We start from the raw sequence: 15,479 nt of genomic DNA, 5'->3' as shown, positions 1-15,479 counted from the left end.
ACTAGCTCACTATTTTCATTAATACAGGATTGCCGTTTATTAATTCATAACCCTTTACTAACCCGTTATTTAGTATAACATAGTTTCATTCATTCTATGATAAAATCGTAATCCAAATTTAAAAACACCACTTTCAAACCCATGACTGCATTTCCACACCTTGTCAGTCCTTGCTACAAGCAGTGTTTACCTCTGAATAAGTGTAGCATACAGAACAATACCATCCCTATCAAGTCTCCATGAAACATTACAATATTAATCAGCCCTTACCAACCATCTCTTGGACCTGACTAGATTAAGTGCCTGTTAAATACTTTTGCTGGGCCATTATCCCTTTAAGAAATTAAGTGACAAAACAGCGCTTCCATGAAATTGCATGAATGAATGAAACTCATACCGTCAAATAGTAAATAAATCTCACAACTAAGCTGCAGTAACCAGTTTAATATCCTTTATTCTTTTATTAAGTACGGGTATCATTTCTAACTTATTTAGAGCACATAGGCCTACTATTTTTACTAACATTTAATAATTTAAAAGACAAAAGGACTAACACCTCCTAATTATGTCAGCAGACCAGAGAGATGTCCCATCAGAAGTAGCAGCCAACTCTTAGCACATGTTTTAACCCATGTCCTGTCTCCTAGGACAGAAGCCTCTCAAATCTTTGTCTACTATTGATAAAAAATGTAACACCATAGTAATGGAATTATAATAAATGTAAGAACTGTGTATAAAGGGGCTCTGGTAAGAACTGTAATTCAGGATTCTACTGCTGCCTCGGATTTGAGCTGTGATTGCTGAATAAACAAAGTAATTTTCGCCACTCACTGATTCCGGTTGTGATTTGAACATGATCCCACAATTTCAAGCATCAATTTGAGTGCAGATTGGATCCAATTAAAACATGTAAGGAAATTCTTACATGCAGCTGCAGATTCAAATATAATAAATGTATCAACTTAACATGGAACATATGCAAGGGGCAGGTGATTGGGTGTTATTCCATTGAATGGCCAGATCATTTCTCACGATATTTCACGCAAATCATGAAAGGCTCTAAGTCAGTCACTCTTGGTCTTGAAAATTGCCCAAACCATCTTAAAAGGTATCTCAAATGTTTGAGCAATAGATGATGCTAGCTGTTTCATGCTAGTACTATGCAGTAAAAATGAAAGTGGTATTCACCACTAACAGGATGCTGCCATCAAGCCAAAAATTGTTTTGCCTCTCCCACAAATAAAGAATGTGGTATATGAATTTCAGTGCTGTTGTGATGGCAGGATTGTAGGCTGCATGTCCCAAAGACAAAAGGTCACATCAAACAGCATATCCCTTCAGCAGTTTACAAAAAGCAAGGTGCTGTCAATACCCAATGAGCCTGCAATTGCAAAGTTGAAACACATGTCCAACATTAGATATAATTCTGCAATTAGACAACATTTGCTGGATAATCCTGAGTGTGCAAAGAATTATGCTGACAACCAATTTTGGATTGTCAGTGGGCTTGCAATGTAATGCACCTGTACGTACTGGAAATGACATGTATTAGTATACAGGGTGCTGTTTCCGGTCAATAGAAAAAATCATCCACATGTAATGCCTTGACTAATCAGAGTCAAAATACTTGAATATAATGCATTATTAGACATCAGCATGTTCTAAAGCATTTCCAATTATTTTTGAAATGTGATCACCACTGAAAGTAGCCTAGCTGAGGAACTCATAGGATGTTTTCAGGGTTGAGTCTTAGTACACCATGTTCTGGAGTTGACCTGAGAGCAGGCTATGCTTGGCCTGCTGATGTGTAACAAGACACCATTATTTAATGATGTGGAGTTGCCAGTGTTGGACTGGGGTGTACAAAGTTAAAAATCATACAACACCAGGTTATAATCCAACAGGTTTAATTGGAAGCACACCAGCTTTCGGAGCGACGCTCCTTCATCTGGTGCTAGTGTGCTTCCAATTAAGCCTGTTGGACTATAACCTGGTGTTGTGTGATTTTTAACCATTATTTAATTATCTCATTATGAATGCAAGCCTGGGACAGTGACCATGCCATTAGTTTGAAATGCAGAGGAGTGAGTCTGAGAATATTTTTAAAAAATTAAATCAGGACAATTATGAGGGAATGAAAGCAAAGCTAGATAAAGTGAATTAACAGATTAAAAAATAGATTGATAGAGATGCAGTAGCAAATATTTAAGGGCTTTTCAGAATACATGGAATAGATAAATTTCAATGAATAAGAAAAATTCAATGGGTTGGACCCAACATCTGTAGTTCCTTTCTTAACATGAAGATTAAAAATAGCATCAGATTCAAAGAAAAGCACATAATTCTGCAAAGACAAGTGGCACATCAGAAGATAGGACAGATATAAAAAAGACAAAGAATAACTGAAAGATTAATGAGGAGAGGAAATTAGTGTACAAGAGAAAGCTAGCCAGAAATATAAAATCAGATACTAAGAGTTGCTAGAAATATGTATAAGTAAATAAAGTGACCGTTGTTCCTATAGAAAGTAACACTGGATAATTGATAATGATAAAAAAGGAGATGGCAGATTAATTAAACAGATATTTTGCCTCAGTCTTCACTATAGAGGCTATAAATAACATTCCAGAAGCAGATATACATCAGAAAACTGAAGGGAGGGATGAATTCAAGAAAATTATAATCACCGGAGAAGTGGTAATAAATTAATTGTTGGAGATGTGGGCTGACAAGTGTCATAGAGTCATAGAGATGTACAGCATGGAAACAGACCCTTCAGTCCAACTCGTCCATGCAAACCAGAATCCCAACCCAATCTAGTACCATCTGCCAGCACCCGGCCCATATCCCTCCAAACCCTTCCTACTCACATACCCATCCAAATGCCTCTTAAATGTTGCAATTGTACCAGCCTCTACCACTTCCTCTGGCAGCTCATTCCATACCCATACCACCCTCTGTGTGAAAAAGTTACCCCTTATTTCTCTTTTATATCTTTCCCCCCTCACCCTAAACCTATGCCCTCTAGTTCTGGACTTCCCGACCCCAGGGAAAAGACTTTGCCTATTTACCCTGTCCATGCCCCTCATAATTTTGTAAACCTCTATAAGGTCACCCGTCAGCCTCTGACGCTCCAGGGAAAACAGCCCCAGCCAGTTCAGCTTCTCCCTATAGCTCAAACCCTCCAACCCTGGCAACATCCTTGTAAATGTTTTCTGAACCCTTTCAAGTTTCACAACATCTTTCCGATAGGAAGGAGACTAGAATTGCATGCAATATTCCAATGGTGGTCTAACCAATGACCTGTACAGCCACAACATGATCTCCTAAATCCTGTACTCAATACTCTGACCAATAAAGGAAAGCATACCAAACGCATTCTTCACTATCCTATCTACCTGCGACTCCACTTTCAAGGAGCTATGAGCCTGCACTCCATAGAATCCCCACAGTACAGTAGGAGGCCATTTGGCCCATTGAGTCTGTACTGATTCTTCAAAGAGCATCCCACCGCCCTACCTTAATCCCTGTAACACTGCATTTCCTCTGGCCAATCCACCTAACCTGCACATCCCTGGACTCTGTGGGCAATTTAGTATGGCCAATCCATCTAGTCTGCATATATATGGACTGTGAGAGGAAAGTGGAGTACCCAAAGGAAATCCTCGCAGACACAGGAAGAATTTGCAAACTCCACACTGACAGTTTCCCAAGAGTCGAATAAAATTCGGGTCCCTGGTCCTGTGAGGCATGCCCGAAACGTTGATTTCGCTGCTCCTTGGATGCTGCCTGAACTGCTGTGCTCTTCCAGCACCACTAATCCAGAATCTGGTTTCCAGCATCTGCAGTCATTGTTTTTACCTGTGAGGCAGCAGTACTAACCACTGAGCCACCGTGTATAAGGTCTTAAAAGGCTTGTAAGATTGTTGCATTGTTTTGAGATTTCCAAAACCCCTTTGATTTGGGGAAGGTTCCCTTAAATAGGGAAGCTAGTGAATGTAACTGCTTTTCCCAAAAAGGAGGGAGACAGAAATCAGGAAGTTATAGACCAGTTAGCTTGACATGTGATTTTGGAAAAATATTAGAAGCTATTATTAAAATGTTATAGAACATAGAATAGTACAACATCTTCAGCCCTACTCTAAGATCAGACTAACCTACATACCCTTCATTGTACTATCTTCCATGTGCCTATCCAAGAGTCGCTTAGATGTCCCTAATGTATTTGACTCTACTACCACCGCTGGCACTGCATTCCATGCACCCACCGCTCTGCAGAAAGAACCTACTTCTGACATCTCCCCTAAACCTTCCTCGAATTCCTTAAAATTATGCAACCTCATGATAGACATTTCTGCCATTAGAAAAAGTCTCAGACTATCCACTCCATCTATACCTATCAACATCTGTACACCTCTATCAAGTCACCTCTTATGCTCCTTCGTTCCAATGAGAAAAGCCCAAGCTCCCTCAACCTTTCTTCGTAAGACCTGCCCGCCAGTCCAGGCAGCATCCTGGTAAATCTCCTCTGCATCCTCTCTAAAGCTTCCACATCTTTCTTCTAATGAGGTGTCCAGAACTGAACACAAACATTTATAGTTAAACACTTGGATAAGTTCAAGTAATCAGGCAGACATTTTTTAGCTTTTCGTTGTTTGTTGCTTTCTGAAAGGGCAATTGTCTTAATCAAACTATTGGAATTATTTGAGGAATTAACACATGTTCTGGCCAAAGAGGATGTACTGTGCTTAGATTTCCAGAAGACATTTGATACTGGCTAAAGAATATTTGTCTTGGGAAGAAGGAGAAAATGGAAGAAGGGTCTGGAAAATATGGGCTTTAAATTCAAATTCACTGTACAGCTTGTGCCATACTGGCACTGAACTCTCCTGAGCTTCATTGAGTATAGGCTTGCTGCCAGTTTCCAGTGCACTGTGTATGTCATTTGCTATCCTTCTTTAGTCTACTTTGATGAAGCTTAAATACATTCCTTTTACTTGGGAACCTGGATTCTAATGTAGAGGTAAATGGGTTTTTGGTTGTCAGTGAAGTGAAGGTCTTATTTCTTTTCAAGAAAGCTTCAGAAAGTCATTTTGGAACGTGAAATAAAGACAGCTTTTCCAAGATTAAATGAATGATTGTGTTGTTACAATCCAGCGGCGTTTTGGATTACAAAATGAATAAAAAGAAATTACTTAAATAGAGCTTCATCTTCTATTCAATTGAAGAAAAATATAAAGGCAGAAAAATAAGAAATGGTGTTCAAATTTACAGTCTCCCTTGTCAGGCAAGGCTCCAGGTTTTCTTAAGATCTTAGGGTTTCTGTAAGGTGTTCCAGTCTCTGAGCTGTAATGAGTCCCCATTCTGGGTCCAGCCAATGCCCCAGGAGTCCCTGGCTCTGCTGCCACCACCTCAATGACATAATTGGAGTTGTAATCTGGGCCCACCACACAGCCAAAGCTGCAACTGCCAACTCACTGACGTCACAAGGAATCCCAGCTCCTGGCTGATTGCAACCATCACTCCCGCTCCAGCCTCCTCTGCGATGACAAGAAGAGTTGGATGAGTTGGACTGAAGGGCCTGTTTCCATGCTGGAGAACTCCATGATTCCTGCAGACATGTGATGGAGCTATTAAATACCAAAAAGGAACGATCACTTTGCTGGGAGTGTATGTTAGGTCCTCAAACAATCAGACAGACACACAGCCCTCCCCTTGATCCAACCAAAGCTGTGGATACAATATGTGGACGATACGTTCATCATTACCAAAAGCGCTAGATTAGAGGCAACACACTGACATATCAACAACATTTTCATCAGTATTAAATTCACCAGAGACGAGGAAAACAACAACCAACTGCCATTTCCAGATGTAATGGTGGAAAGAATGACCAACATGAATTCCAAACCAAGGTTTACAGGAACGCAACACATACAGGCCAAATACCTTAATTTCAAGACAACCATTCCAACGTCAACAAAAAGAGCTGTGTCAGAACATTATTTGAATGAGCAATACCACACTGCAGCACCCTGGAACTACACAAAAAAGAAGAACGCCACGACAAAGTTTTTGCAAACAATGGATACCCAATCAGCTTCATCCGCTGATGCCCATGGAACAAACAACATCATGAAGTCACAGTACAGCCAAATACACTGGTCACCCTATCTTACAATAAGAACATATCAGAAATTACAAGTTTCCTACGACCTCTCGTGATCATGGTAGCACACAAACGCACAACTACACCATGTCAACTGCTGTCAAGGGTGAAAGACTTCATAGCTGCAACATACAGAACCAACATAATATACAAAATTCCATGCAGTGACTGCCACAAACATTACATCAGACAGACTGGAAGGAGATTCCACAAATACGCAAACACCAACTGGCAGTAAAATGTCACGATCAACTCTCACTCATCTCCATACACTTAGACAAGGAGGGCCACTAATTCGACTGGGATAACCTAACCATCTTGGGACAAGCTAACCAAAGACACACAAGCGAATTCCTAGAGGCCTGGTTCTCAACCTGGAATGCTATCAACAGACATACAGAAATGAATCTTAAATATGAGCCACTGTGGAGCAGGACCGGAAATGTCACAACCCAACATAACAGACTGGGTGAGATAAAAAGCAGAGTAGAACGTCACATTGGAAGTCGCACTGATGATGTTACCTAGCAGGGTGATGAAACATCTGCAAACAAATCAACCAGCTTGGTTGACAAACCAACCATCACATCTACAAACCGAACTACAAATCTTCACAAAAACTTTAAAAGGCTAAAAATCGCAGATATGAGAGTTTTGCCCGAGGATGTCAAATTTTGTTGATATGTATTTTTTGGGCTTTTTCAGATACCAAGGATTTTCTGTATATCATATATGAAAGGTGCTGAGATTTCATGACTGACTGGCCTTATTCTTGTATTTGAACGCGCCTCAGTAAAGAGTGTCTCTGTAGTTCACATTTACAAAAACAATTTCAAATACCTACTTTCCCTGTCATCATCAAGCTGAGATTATTTAATGGAATAATCAATGACAGAAAGCTTTAAACAAAAAGAGAACTGCAAAAAGTGATAAATTAAGCTTTTTTGCAGTTTTGAAGTGTGTAACATTTCAAAAATGTCAAATTGCAATAATCTGCATTACATTTGGCTACATTCTCTGAGTCTAGCGTTCATGAGAAGACCAATGTTTATGCATTTTGAGCCTCTATACACGAATATACATTGAGCAAGCAATATGTCAGACTGCTGTGAAAAGCGTACAGGTGCAGATTCATCAAGGAAGATGAGGGTGACTTGCATTTTGCAGATCCTTCAACACACTCCAACTAATCTGTCTGCTGTTGTACCAAAGAATAAACATGCTTTCAGTCAAACAGCTGCAACCATGAAGTGAATGATGGTAAGCAAATAAGGTAGAGTTTTATACCCTGTTGAAACCTGCATTAAGGAGGGGCAAGACTGAACTCTCCTCTTGATCGTTACACCTGCAGGAAGAAACAAACAGTGAAGTTTACATCGAACTGCTCCCTCTGAATAGTGTTCTATCTGCTACTGTTTTATATATCTGCCCCAGAAGTACTGGGGATGAACGTAAGACTTCTCCAAAAAGGACACATGGACAGCAGTGCACTAGTGGGAATGCAAACTGTGGGAGATCCTAACATTTCTCGTAACTCAGGCTGGAGCTGAATACAGCCGGCGAGCTAAGTGCTCAAAGGGATAGTGAGCCACTTGCTACATCAGGAAGTTGCTCTGTTAGCAAGCTAATCCAGAAGCTGGGAGTGAAAGGAAGGTGTGTGTGTCTAGTTGTGTGTGTAGGGGTGGAGACATGGGGTAATGGTGTCATCATCCAATGGTAATAATAGCAGGCCTTTTGTAGTTTTGAGAGGCCAGGAGGAGTCCAAAAGTATATGCCAGGTGTTAATGAGGATGTCTTTAGCAGTCATTAGCAGCAATATTGTTTGGATGGAATTTATCCAGGTAAAAATGAGTGAAATGCTTGCGTGATCTGCTTTTTTTCACAGAAATTCTTTATGGGCTTTTACACTTGCTGCAGGACCTGATCTGAATTTCAATATGAACTCCAGCAGTTCCAGAGGGTGGCTCACCACCATCCTCTTTAGGGCAATTAGGGAAGGGTAATAAATGCTAGCCCAGCTAGTGATGCCTGTATCCTGTGAAAGAATGAATGAAAGGACATGCACATTGATTCTCACATCTCTCTTGGGCAGCAGTTCTGGACATCTTTGAATAAATCTGGCTGAAAAACACATTAACAGGATCTTGGATATTCAAAGGATGGTGACCATTTATCTGTAATTTACAACATTTTTGCCCTGTGTACTGTGTCTAGGGTTTCAATGGTTATCAGGGAAAGGAGGGAAAATGGAGTTGTGATTACAATCAGGTTAGTCATGTTCTTTTCAAATGGCAAAGTAGGGTTGAGGGGCTGAATAACCTACTTTGGGTCTTAATTTGTATATTTATGTGATTCACCAAGTTGGAGTAATCCCAACACCCATGATAATTAGGATATTTGACAGTAACTCATTTTAATTACATCATGATATATTACAAAATAGAGAGGGTTTTATATCCAATTTCATTATGAGTTGACTAAACCCAAAAGGAATCTTTTTAAACTAAATGTTGGAAGAAATCATGATCTCTTAAAAACTGCTTTTTACCACAAATACTTGGCTGATTGTAACTTGAACAAGATTGGAGTTTGGACATGTTGAAGATGGTCATCAACAAAGAGGATCTTTGATTTGGGAACATTTGTCGTGTTTTAAAAGGGAAAAAAAGTTTTTAAAAATCTGCAAACACTGGGGACCTGAAACAAACAGAATACTTAGAGAATCTGTGCGCATCTGCAAAGAGAATAAACAGGTCAACATTTTGGACTGGATTATATCCAGGGACAATGCTTGAAAGTTTAACCATCTTTTTTCTTTATCGATGCTGATGGATTTGTATATTTCCCACATCTGGTATTCTTGTTTCATTTTCATAAAGGAGCTTCCATCAACCGCTGTTGAGAAATAAAGCAGCTGGAAATATTTATAGCATTGGTAGCTTTTTCAAAGGAGCTTAAGGAAAGAAATGTTCCTTAAATTGGGAAATCAGCAGATAACATGCCAAGGACATTCATGGTGGAATAATCATACATGGACTGATTGAATATGCTGTGTGGGCAATAAGGCTTCCTCTTGTTTTGGTCTCTGGTATATTTTTATCTATAAGTGCTGGAGTTAATACATATTCAAACAATGTAGGCACTTTGGAATCACTCTAGGTTTATGATTTATAATCCTAAAAGCCTCTGTCTTCAACCACAATTGAAATTGAAGGGGATTGCTGGCTACCACTCTGCTCTTAGAGCCCGTTCCAAACTGTGGTGAGAGGATCTCTAGTATCGTCAGGGTGGAAGTACATACCTGTAGAAATGACCCATCCCAATGGTAACTGCCAGAAGTCAGAGCACCTTTCAGCTCCAATAAGGGCTATCAATACTGAGGAAGGGCTACATATTCAATCTGAGCCTGCCTTTGATTATTCCACCATGAATGTCCTTGGCATGTTATCTGCTGATTCCCCAATTTAAGGAACATTTCTTTGCTTAAGCTCCTTTGAAAAAGCTACCAATGCTATAAATATTTCCAGCTGCTTTATTTCTCAACAGCGGTTGATGGAAGCTCCTTTATGAAAATGAAACAAGAATACCAGATGTGGGAAATATACAAATCCATCAGCATCGATAAAGAAAAAAGATGGTTAAACTTTCAAGCATTGTCCTTGGTTACAATCCAAACTCAAAATACTGACCTATTTATTCTCTTTACAGTTGATAGATGACCACCAACATTTTTTTAAATGTTTCTGTGGAGCAGTGGAGAATTTGGAAGTTATTGAGACATGCAGCGTGATCTTGAGCACCTCATTAGATCTGGTATGGGCAATGCACTGGCTTTCATCAGCCATAAGTTCCGCTGAGACGATCAAGTAGCATATTGAGTGGAATTCCCATCCCAAGAGCAATGCATATAAACCCCCAATACTGGCAGCAGATTGACAGTTGCACATTTGATTCAGTACATCTTGTGATTTAAATCTTGGCAATGAGTGGTACCCTAATTCTTTCTATCCTGTGGATAATTTTTATATCCTTCCTTAAAAGAACATCAATTTGATTAATGGGAGCTAGTTCTGTTTATGATTGGGTAAAGGGATTGATGTTATAGCCAAGATGTTATAAATTGATGTTATAATCAATGGATATATGTGGCTAATGACTGCAGTATAGAGCATTTTTAAATGCACCCTGTTATAACTTTTGAACACAGAGATCACAAAATCATGTTCCTCGTAATCCATAGGGGAATTTCCTGATCTGTTTATCTTTGTTGGAAAGCAGTTTAATTGCTCAGTGACATACTGAAGTATGAGGTACTTACAACTGAGGAACTACAACCAGGATCACTGTGGTTTCTCCAGGGTTTGTGGCTCGAATTGACCTAAGGAATGAAAAGAAGTAAACATTTATAAAGTGTAAGATTCTTACTTTTTAACTTCCTGCAAAACATCTTCAAAAAATGACCATGATTTATTCTTCAATTCTCAAATTCTAAAGTGACTGTTACATTAATCTCATGAAGATTTTGATGAAACCTAAAATCGTGTGATTTTCTTTGGATATTTCCTTTTGTGGAAAATAAAGAGTCTGCTTGGACAGTCAAGCATGGTACGATTGGTTAATAAATTCTTTCTGCTTTCCAGTTGATGATGAAGGCAGTGTGTCACAAGGATGGATGTGATGGTTGACTGTTGACTGGAGCTTGGGGGCAAGTCAGGTGATTAAACCTCTGTGAATACTTTAATCTCATTTGGCAACTTGACTTCAGAGGGCTGTTAAGAATGAAGCACAATGTTGTGGGCCTGGAGTCACATGTAGGTCAGACTGGGGAGAGTGGCAGACTTTCCCTCCTGAGGGACACTTAGTGAGCCAGTTGGGTTGCTCCCTGCTTCGTGATTATTACGAACGACAGTACCTTTTAATTTCAGATTTATTTACTAATTGAATTTAAATTTCTTCAGCTGCCATTGGGCAATTCCAATACATCTCTCCAGAAATGTAACCACTAACCTACTGTCCTCTTTATAGTAACATCGATCAGTACCAAATCAGTATTAGAGTCGTTTTACACTTACACAACTGAACCTAAATTTGGAACCTGTTGAGATTCAGATATTCCCAAGACTTATCCAATGTCTGTACTATCATTGCTGTCCATATTTAACTCCCTGCATTGGGGATCCTGCCAAGAGTTAAAATTCCTGAAGAAGGGCCTGTGCCCGAAACGTCGAATCTCCTGTTCCCTGGATGCTGCCTGACCTGCTGTGCTGTTCCAGCAATAAAGTTTCAACTCAAGAGTTAAAATGGACCTTCCTGAATATGATAAATAATTTCTTCCTTCTGAATCATCATAAATTGTTTGTGCAAGTGACACCGTATGGGAATTAAGAGCAGAAAATGGTAGAACTAGATATAAAAAATAAACTTTAATTTAACTTAACCAACCCTCTGAGAACTGGCAGGCATGTGACATATTCAGGTTGATTTTGCTGAAACATAACATCAAATGCGGCCTATACTATTCCCGCTGGGAAGATTCTGTTAAAATCTGGAGTTAAATGAAAGACATCTACTTAGTAGTATCAGGACTTTAGGAAAAAAGGACTATGTTCACAAGGTGATTGCAAAATGATAATTCACTATCCAATCAAATACCTTACATTATCTCATTTCCAATGAGTATTTTTAAAGTATCGTAAAAGTCCCTGTTAAAAACTCTCACTCATATATGCTTGGCTTATCAATGGTTTGAGGCAAATTGACTGAATTAAACACATAAAACAAATGAATAGGAGATGACCAGTTGGTTCATCAAGCCTTTAGCACCATCATGGTCAGAGCATTGTGGTTGAACACTTCTTCCTTTCCCCCTTCCCGTCACAACACAACCAACCACCAAACATACGATCCTCCAATGCCCATCCATCCCCACCCCTTACATCCCCTTAAACCCAGCAACCGTTCTCCTGGAAGAGACAAAAAAAGAGGTAGAAAGGTGTGCAAATGAGGGAACAAAAATCCTGGAAAATTCCTCTCTGACCTACTCAGTTATTCGACCACAAGGAAATGTGACAGGCACAGGAGCCTTTCAGAAAATTAAAATCTTTGAATAGACAATGAGAGTGTCAAGTACTGTTTACCTGTAAATAGCCAAAGAAATTTGTGTTATTCACTACGCTATAAGACCATCTAACTCACACCACAGTGATATCGCTATGGAATTTTAAAAAAACTGTAAAATCTTCTGGAATCTAGATATCAACCTAAACAAGCATGTTGCAACTTTAAAACAAAGAAATTGCAAAACTGACCAAATAAGACACATTTAGACACAAATTCTTAGACTCTAAGGGAACTAAGGGATAGGATGAGAAAGAGAGCCTGAGGTGTAACATCGACTATGATTATATGGAATGGTGGATTAAGCTTGAGGAATGATATGATCTACTCCAGTTTCTTTATCTTCTGTTCATATGGACAGCATCTTCCACCCTCCACAAACTGCAGAGTCTGACTGTGGCAGCCTTATAGCCATCTGGACATGGGACTTCTGCCCTGCACTCAAGACAAAGTCCTGCCTCAGATACCCAGTTTGCCAAGCTGGTGTCAGCTGCAGAAGTGGCAGCTGTGGCCAGACCTTGGACTGCATCACTAGATTCCAAGTACTGGAGTCCAGGATCAAAACAGTCAAGTTGTGGTAGTGTCATGACAGGGTGGGGTGGTGAGGCCCAGTTGGATGGAAAGGAGATAGAATCTTGACAGAGAGTCCAGGGGTGGGGAAGAAATACCCACAAATGTAAGACCTTTGGGTGTAGGAACCACCCAATGTGTAAACAGTGCTTTTATTTGGAATCCCATTCCTCCCTTCTTGTCCAAAGCTGAACAGAGTGAAGAGCACAGCAAAACTAAAGCTGTGATGGAAGTGGCCCTTAAGTGGCCACTAACTGAACACTTTATAGTCTCAGGTGAAGATGAGGTTGTGTGAGCTGCCCTAGGCTGTAAAATTGGAACAGTTTGGGGTAGGGCTTAAGAAGGCCACTCCAAAGCTTACCCCCTCTGTCAAACCTTCTAACATAAGATTCTGCTGTATGTCACTAATATAGTTCCACTTACCATAATTCAAACATGCAAATCAGAAATACTGATTCTAGGAACTGAAACCATGACTGTGTCTGACAGGCTGCAGATCTATTTCCAAAAGACCTGTCGGATTACCTGCAAAGAGCTTCAGCATCAAAACATCTGGCATGTCTGTTGTCAATGACTATCATTTCATGATGTTTATCCAGAAAGTATTCCAGGGCAGACTCTGGTGTCCGTGCGATATTGCACTTGTATCCAGCTTTATCACATGCCCACCAAAAGCCATCACTCTGACTGTCCTCTTTAGCAAAGACCAATAGAACCTACAAAGATAAGTTATATCAGGTGAGATTCTGCTGCGCATTCCCACTGAGCCAAATTTGGATCAATCTACACATAATAAATGACATTATTAGAAGGTGTAATATAGTCATCAAATCTCTGAGAATAATGAATCTTAATTCTAAGAACAATCACAGGGACATTGCAATTGCTGTCTATCCGGAATTATAAAGAAGGGAGGGTAAATCAGTCAGGTTTCTCACAGCTAATTGCTTTTTAATCTAGTGCCCACTGGATGACATATTACATCGGGTGTGAGCTAGTACATAAACAATGGGCCCAATGGCCTCTTTCTGCACTGTAACAATTCTGTGATTCTAAGTGCACCTCAACTCCAGCTGTTATTTGAGGGTACAATCATGCTGTATAAGATAAGCATATCATATTAGGCCACCCTTGTGATTAATGACTTGCGACTGTTGCATAATAAATCCAATTTTGATTTACATTACTCACAGTTATTAGTGTTGCAACTGAGGAATTTTAAAGATTGTAAGTCAAAGATTCATGCAAGCCATGGTCGTGATATACAAGTATTTTATAGAAACTTTCATTTATCACTGTTGCAATATCAAGTACTATTGTGACATTCTGAGCTTGCGCCAAACATGTTGACACATTATCACAGATGTCTTCAATCTCTATATTATACAAATTGAACAGCAAATTGAATCTGGGCTTCACTCAAAGTTTAGAAGCACGCTCTTCAATTTTTAACTGGCCCATCATACCTGGACCCTCTACTACTATAACCAGGCACTATTTCTGTGACTGATGCGTGTGTCAGAAATAGGCTGATACCTGGAGCAAACTGTGATTTGTTGTATTGCTCGGAGACATGCAATTTTAACTTGACAAATCTGAAATCCTGCCAGGTGACAAACTTGCAGCATAAAATTTATCTGGAATTCAGGTATCAAAACTAAAGTCATACACAACAACAAGACATTCAGATCCCAGGAATCTGTGCATTAATTGTACCTCTTGCATTTCAAATTGATTTTGGAGTTTGGGGATTGCTTTATTTTTCATTTATTTAGCATTAGACCCTGTAAGAAATACTCAATATGATGCCATTCCTTCTTCATTTATTTGGATGGAGGAAGGGGATCAAGCAGCAACAAGTAACAGTAGCCTCACCAACTAGGAGGAGGGACAAGTGAGCCTGTGAGAAGATAGAAGTCATGTGACTGCTGCTTGTAGTCAGCATGACCCAGACCACCAAACCAACATGCAAGTGAATTTTCTGATGTCTTTGAGGAAGAGCGCATGAGAAGTCTGTGTTTATCGGGTAAGTTAATACTGGTCTTTGCAGCGTGCTACAAGATTTGAAGCCTCCTGAGCCAACTGAGCATGCTGTACCTGAAGTACTACTGCCCTTAATAGTGTCAGCTGGCAGTCCAATTGTTGGCAAGGCCAGAATGTGAGTTATTTCCTTATTTCTGTGTGGGACACATGATGTTTTCCAGACCCTGTAGTAACAAAAATCTTTTTTTATTGTCATATCTATTTTAATGTAAGAATACAATAAAATACAGGGAGAAGCTTTCATTTGTCCCCATAATTCTGTGTCATTTTGAATAATTTTGAGGAAAAAAGTGTAAGATATAGCTTAAAGAGAGTCCATCAGTTCTGAGCCAGCTCGTCATCAATGATGCCTGCGCTGCTATCCCTCCTCCATCACTTCACCACTGTCTACACCGGACCCAAACTCAGTTGCCAATCCTCAGGGCTCACTACTACCTGCACTGGACCAACCAACATCAGAATCACATCTCTTGCCATTGGCCTCTGGTCTGAACTCATTCTAAATCCCTTTTGTGAATAACCTTACACCTAACCTAATCATTTTCTCAATCTGGAATCCAGTTAATATTCCAACAGTGTG

At 39.7% G+C, this 15,479-nt stretch overlaps 1 protein-coding gene across 4 annotated transcripts in view; it reads right to left on the bottom strand.

Moving 5' to 3' along the window:
- pde8b (phosphodiesterase 8B) overlaps positions 1 to 15,479 on the bottom strand; it is a 302,418-nt gene that overhangs the window by 61,093 nt on the left and 225,846 nt on the right. For all 4 annotated transcript variants that reach the window (XM_043707141.2, XM_043707150.2, XM_043707123.2 and 1 more), the window contains exons 3-5: positions 13,382 to 13,572; positions 10,488 to 10,547; positions 7,457 to 7,514 (exon numbers count right to left, since the gene is read on the bottom strand). In XM_043707141.2, the coding sequence (XP_043563076.1) occupies positions 7,457 to 7,514; positions 10,488 to 10,547; positions 13,382 to 13,572 (309 nt within the window). The remainder of the gene's footprint in view (positions 1 to 7,456; positions 7,515 to 10,487; positions 10,548 to 13,381; positions 13,573 to 15,479) is intronic.

Source organism: Chiloscyllium plagiosum, unplaced genomic scaffold, assembly GCF_037043375.1.
Source record: "Chiloscyllium plagiosum isolate Xiang-an unplaced genomic scaffold, Cpla_swu_hap1 HiC_scaffold_2, whole genome shotgun sequence".
Taxonomy (NCBI): Eukaryota; Metazoa; Chordata; class Chondrichthyes; order Orectolobiformes; family Hemiscylliidae; genus Chiloscyllium; species Chiloscyllium plagiosum.
Note: the sequence above shows the minus strand (reverse complement) of the source record. Positions and strands in the feature narration are given on the sequence as shown.